This window comes from Hipposideros armiger, unplaced genomic scaffold (assembly GCF_001890085.2).
Source record: "Hipposideros armiger isolate ML-2016 unplaced genomic scaffold, ASM189008v1 scaffold_78, whole genome shotgun sequence".
Lineage (NCBI taxonomy): Eukaryota > Metazoa > Chordata > Mammalia > Chiroptera > Hipposideridae > Hipposideros > Hipposideros armiger.
In genome coordinates this window covers 3,454,045-3,460,611 of record NW_017731428.1, presented here as the reverse complement: position 1 = coordinate 3,460,611, position 6,567 = coordinate 3,454,045, and the positions used below count along the sequence as shown (strand labels likewise).

The window sequence follows — 6,567 nt, the reverse complement described above, 5'->3', positions numbered from 1 at the left end:
TGCCACCTGAGAGCCAGCATGGACAGGACCTGGGCTTGGCTCCAAGCAACATGAGGCCAGGGTCCAGCTCTGCTCTGCTCACCGTGCTGACCGCAGCACCTGACAAAGGGCCTGATGTAGACCCTAATAAAGCACTTGGCTCATTCATGAAAGAGCAGTCAGAGGAAGGAGACCCTAGTGAAGTTGTCTAAGACGTAGTCGGGGCGGAGGGGGAGGGAGACAAGAGAGCTGAGCATTATGGGAGCCAGAGGGCTGGGTCGTGAAGACAAGGTTAGATTAGAACTCAGGATCTCTTCACAGGTTCCTCATGAAGCGTGAAGTCATGTCATTTCCCATGGTGCCTGTTAGGGTGATGAACAGTTCTGAGTTCCCTTTGTTTAAAAATATCTATGACACATCCAGTTTGAGAAATCTCCACTCTTCCTCCTAGATTGTTCTAATTATGTTTGTTAGACCGCAGTTCCAGGTACACCACTGTGTTACTGGGCACTGACTAAATTTTACTGTCCGTGCTTGAGTCTCTGGGAAGGACCTCTCAATATTGGTTTGAGTCAGAAGACAATTGTTGAGACATTAGCCATGTCTAAATACAGTAGTTAGAATAATTTCCTAACATATATTTCTTAATACTCAGGCTATGTATTATCTTACTAACAAAGCTGACTTATGACTTTCATATGAATAAGATATTTCCAGTTTTTCACAGTCATTTCTTTCTTTTTTTGTTTGAGAACCTGCACTGCATTTAGCAAAGTCACATTTAAGGGCGTGTAGGGTAAAATTAAGTTGAATAGAAATGTGCCGTTGATCAGCAGAGCTCCAGCATTGCACTTGGAGTCCCTGTTTTACCAGCAAGTCGTTTGACTTCTCCGAGCCTCAGTGTCTTCATCTGTGAAATGGAAGTAACATCTCACAGAATTCAGGATTAAAGAAATGTTGGGGAATTCCAGCCTATGTCTGGACCAGCACATTTCTTGGCAGCACAGAAGCAAACCACTTAGGAGAAAGCTCTTTTTCAACGACAGGAAGCTAAGCAAATAGCAGTAAGGCTATTAGGGCCGAGACTGCTAGCGTTGTTATTACTTACTTCCCTACGTAGTGACACATGATTTCAAACTCAGAGGGTGTAGGGTACAGCTACTCTCTGTTTAGGTATGATAGGAATCCATCCCACTCAGCTTTCCAGAGGTTAGCTATAGACCTTCTTTCTAGAACTTTCTAGGGCTGGATTGGACCCTGGAATTCTTGGGACCCAGATCCAAGAGCTCATATGACTCAGAATCTTGTACTTTTGAGTTGATGCCGAAGCCAAGGTTCCCCACAGCTTTCTGGGACCTCTAAGACCCGGGTTCCCTTTGTTCAGCCGACACTTCCATGCTTGCCTGCTGCTGGGATGAAATGCTCTGCCCTGTCAGTGACCCAAGTGCAGGACCCAGCCTCTGCTTGGAGGCCTCTAGCTCTGACTCCTACAGGGCAATGACTCGAGTGCTTAAGGTTGGGTATTGCCACACCTGTCTTGCTCACCAGGATGTTGTGGGGATTAACATGAAATCACTAATGCTTTTATGGAGTGCTGTTATCTTAGAGGGGGCGTGCCCTGATTCACTACCGTGTCATTATGGCCACCTCTTACCCTTCAAAACTTGTGTTGGTGTGTATTTGAGATCAGGTGAGAAACAAGGTTCTCCCCGCAGCTCCTGCATGAACCCTTCCTCCAAGAAGCCTTCCCTGAACCCTCATGGATACGGGGCAAAATGCCCCCATGGGCTCGACGCCATGTCCCACCCACCAGCATTGTCCGTGGGGTTGGCCCTTGTCCACAAGCATCTTGGGAGGAGAAGCCGTGGACTAGAGCGGGAAGCACGCATTGTAGGACCTCAGTGAATTCCTGGACCCGTGTCACACGTTATCCTACCTATTTCTCACAAAAGCCTATGCTCTACCTTCATCTTTATAGAGGAAGAAACTGAGGCACAGGAATTACTTAAGTCACTTGCCCAGAGTGTCACAGCCAGGGGACATGAGCTAGGTCTTTTTCACTCGAGCCCGTATTTGTGTCATCAGGCCATCCAGCTCCCCGTAGAAGGACTTTTTGGCTAATGCCTCTCTCCCCAGAATCTGTCCCCTAATTGAGCTCAGACGTCTTTGTTTGACACAGGTCACCCTGGGCTTCGTCCCTCTGAGATGAATGTGCCTGCAGCTGAGTGGGGTGGTTAATCCCAGCAGACATTCTCAGAATGCTCTCATTTACTGACTAAAACCACTGATGTCATCAGGAAGTCCTCCCCACCTCGCTTTCCACTTCCCTATGCACTGCTTATTCACTGTCTGGCCTTCGGGGCTAAGGCCTGTGTTCTGTGCAGTGGGGAGAGACCGAGGCCCAGCTGGCCGGCAGGCAGGCACCGTGGATGTCCATGGGCTGAGAAACCTTCAGTGAGGTTCAGCCCAGCCACCTACTTTGAGTCGTATTTGCATGACCCAGAAGTTAGAGTGATGAAAAATGCCTTTTCTGCGGTCATGAAAGCGTCCATTGCCTTTGGATATTCTCAGCAATTTACTTTCATACTTAAAGAAATAATTCACTTGGAGGAATCAGGGTGTTTGAAACTAGTGTAAGCAAGACATTTCTCAAATGCCTCCATTCCTTACCCTAACCCAAAACCACGTCATCAGAGTGGTGCACAGCTGGGCCAGGTCGTCACTCATATCATTGCCTTTCTAGAACCACGTTTTAACACCATCTCGGGCACATTTTAGTATTTTAAAAAGAAATATTGTTAGCAAGCATATTATTCATTACAGTGATTGATGTCCCTCTAATATGAAGTCTCCTTGACCCAGAGATCAGGACCGAGAGAGTTCCTCTCGCATGTTGAACTGCTGGGCTTCCTACTACTGGACAAATGAGCGCTCCCGTGACCCACTTCCTGTCCCTTCCAGTTTATGTATTGCGTCTCGTGTTGGTTATTTTTGACCTTGTTTTGTATTTTTTATTTTTGACCTAATTATACCTGTGCTGTTTGGAGCGTTGTCTCGGATCACTGGGCCGAGCTTTGTGTGCACAGGAACCTATATTTGTATCTCACAGTTGGGTGCCCAGGACCTAGCTAGCACAGATCCACTCACACAGAAGGGTCAAATGCACGTGTGAGTGTGTGCATGTGTGTAATGGAGGTATGCAAAATAGAGAGAGATCACCCACTTTAAAGTGTATTAGAAGAACGGTGATTGGGGAACAAATGACTCATAAAGGAAACCAACAATACTGAGCAGTGTGTTGCCTGTAGCCCCATGAAATGAGGATTCTCCCCCATTTTAACTTGGAGGGACAGGACCTCAGAAAGGTAAGGTGGGCTGTCTGTGGTCTCATAACTAGCAAGTAGGCAGTAGAGACAGAATTGAGACCTAGGTCAGCTTGACTCCAAACATTGGACGTTCTACGCTGCCAAAAATCTGGTTCATGTTGAGAAGAAATCAGGTGACTTCATCCAACCCTCTGCCTTCGGGGAGACCACATCTAAACAGCCATGGCTGTAAGTCCCCCCTCTCCCCCCATGTGGATGACTAATGTCCTCAGCCACAGCTGAAGTCCCCATCAGCCCACTCAGGCTCCACTGAGAGGACTGATGGGTATTTCAGAGAAAACATAGACCGATCGGGACTCCTGATTCCTTCCCCAGCCTGGTTTCCAGTTGTTCCCCTTAGAGATAAGGGTACCGCCAGTCACCCATCAGCTCAGGCCAAGCTCTGAATAAAGCCCTTCTCTTTCCTTTACACTCCATGTCCCATCCATCGGCAAGTCCTGGACGTGCTGCTTTCGCTTCTGTCCTGAAGCCGATCGCTGCTCCCACCCTCATGCCGGCTGGGCTGCAGTCTCTCTCCTGAACTGAGGCAGGATCCCGCCCCCCTATTTTCCCTGTTTCCACTCTACCCATGTTCTCCACTAACTAGCCAGAGCCACGTTTCCGAAATGTAAACCAAACCACACCCCTCCCCTCTCTCAAGTACTGCAGTGTTTTCTCTTCATTTTATTTAGAAGAAAACCCAAAGTCTCACTGGCCCTCTGACCTGGTCTCCAAGCGCCCTGGGCGTGACAGCCACCTTGACCTTGCTCTTCCTGCAGACCTGCAAGCCACACCCAACACTTGTTTCTGCGAGGCTTTCCCTGACCCCAGCTCGAAAAGCCTCGGCCCACCCTCGCCCCCTCGTCCCTGCTTCCTCACCTTCGTAGCACTTAACGCAAAATGAACTTACCGTGCGCATGTCTGGTGCATCTGTCTCCTGTGCCCGCAGCACTGGACAGGGCGTGGCTCAGGTGGGCACCGCTGCGAATAAGTGAATGCCTGTACGTGTACGTCAGTCCTGATTTTTTCAGCGGGCTTCTTTGTTGGGAAAGCGTGTATGTGAGAGCAGCTTATGGGCGGGCATTAAAGCTAAGCGGCCTGACTTGCCTTTCTTACCCCTCGCAGCTGCCCAAAGATCGGCTGCAGCCACACCAACGTGAGAATGTCCGATCTCATCCAGGATGAAGCCCTCAGGAGGGCGATTGAGAGCCACAACAAGAGGAAGCACCATCCCTCCGAGTAGGACAAAGCCGCCTGCCCGCGGGGGGCCTGCGCAGCCTACCTCCTGCCCCGGCCGCCTGGCCTGCCGAGAGCGGTGCTTCTCCGAGCACGGACGGGCTGCCCAGCTTACTTTGTGTGGGGTAAAACTTGAAGGTCTTAAGTGTAATTGAAAGCATGTTTTTCTATGTTCCAATAAAAATTCAAGGAAATTATATTGTTTATTTTTAGGTATTCCGTAATTTTAAATAAAAGTTTGATTATCTACAGTGTGTTCAGTCTGTGCCCCTCCCAAGGTGTAAACCCTTCCAATGGTGCAGGCGAGGTGGCACCAGGCCTTTCTGTTTCTAATACTTCAGACTGGTTTATTATTATTATTATTATTATTATTATTATTATTATTATTATAGTTTTAACTAAATATGATGCCTTTCAAGGGATATGTGACATGGAAACACATGGAAGCACCAAATTGAAGGATTTCCTGTCAGTATAGAAAGGACGAGCATGAGGTCATCAAGCAACACTAGCTCGCTTACCTACATGCACTTGGTCTATCGGCCATGCCACATGTATAGACACTTTGCTCTGTCATTCGGACAGGCACAGAATTCCCCGGCCGCATACTGTGGTAGTCGATACCGTGACAGCTGACGCCCATAGTGGAAACTTTGCTGCAGCCCCCAGAGCCTGTGTCATCCGCGGGAAGCCACCCTGTTCGCCACCTTGCGTGGTGGCTCTCTGCAAGTGGCGTCATCGCCCTTGGCCTTGGGTCTTCAGCCCTGAAAGAAAGCTGTTGATCCTGATGTTCTTAAATGCCCCGTTAGCCCCGAAAGTCTGTGGTCTTAAGACCAGCAGGGTCTTTAAATTGAATATCCTTGATTATATTCTAATTGTGTAAAGAGTGCTAATCTATTAATAGTCTCTATAGCAACCTTTTATCAGCTAGAATATTTAATGAAACCAGATGAAGCATATCCTGACTACATTAGGAAACCAAGAATAGCTAATAATGGCTAACATTTATTGAGCCCTTACTGTATACCAGGTGTTATTCCAAATGCTTTACATATATATTAACTCCTGTTATCGTAATAGCCCGATAAGAGAGTTACTGTTATTATTCCATTTTACAGATAAGTAAAACGAGACACAGATGTGAAGGAACCCATGGAAATTAATAGAGCTAGAGAGAAGCAGAGCTGGGACGGGCAGTTAGGTTGTCTGGTGTCAGCGTCTCGATTCTTAACCCCACGCTCTCCTCCTCCCTGTTGATTTCTTTAGAATCTAAGAATATACTCAAAGTCCACATTTAAAATCTGAGCCTTTTGTAAATACACGTGTATTGTGTGTGTGTGTGTGTGTGTGTGTGTGTGTGTGCGCGCGCAAAAAAAGTTCATTAAAATGCAGGGAACAACTGGATATGACATCTAAGAGGCAGCAATGCCCATGAGGTAATAACATATATTTGGGTTTAAAAGCATTGTTTTAAAACAGCAGAATTAATTTTTAAGACATTTTCATGGAATTCAGGAAGTAGTATGCCATTCCGTTGCTACAAACTAAGTGATTTTGAATCTCTTAAGATGCTTTATCTGAATCAGACTTCCTGAGGAAATGATTATGTTTAAGCCAGAACAAACATACTTTTCATGGAATGTGCTTCTTTTGTGAAATACTTTGTTTCCTAAACAGATAGAGATGAGCATGAAATGTTTGCCCAAGGTTCAGAGTTGCATTTCTCCCCACTCTTTCCCAAGAGAATTCCAAGATATTAGCATAGATACCAATATCAGTTAGAAAAATGCAAAATGACACCATTCTACTGTGGAAAGGGGAGAGCATGTGTGTCCTGTGAAGGTTTTGCCTTCTTTAGTCTTCAAAAACTATGTTTTGAATATTTGTGTAACCAATTAAAGAATTTGAAGTTTTATGTAAAATTGATTTGCATCTTTGACGGCTCACTATTTGGGTGTCATGATCAATCTTGGCACGTGTGTTAAAT

The 6,567-nt window shown here is 46.5% G+C and overlaps 1 protein-coding gene across 3 annotated transcripts in view; it reads left to right on the top strand.

Annotated features, from left to right (window-relative positions):
• The window catches only part of NSMCE2 (NSE2 SUMO ligase component of SMC5/6 complex), a 228,874-nt gene extending 222,623 nt beyond the window's left edge, over nt 1–6,251 (top strand). For all 3 annotated transcript variants that reach the window (XM_019643451.1, XM_019643450.1, XM_019643452.1), the window contains one exon: nt 4,470–6,251. In XM_019643451.1, coding sequence (XP_019498996.1) covers nt 4,470–4,587 — 118 coding nt within the window. In that variant the 3' untranslated portion in view covers nt 4,588–6,251. The remainder of the gene's footprint in view (nt 1–4,469) is intronic.
• The last annotated feature ends 316 nt before the right edge of the window (nt 6,252–6,567 follow it).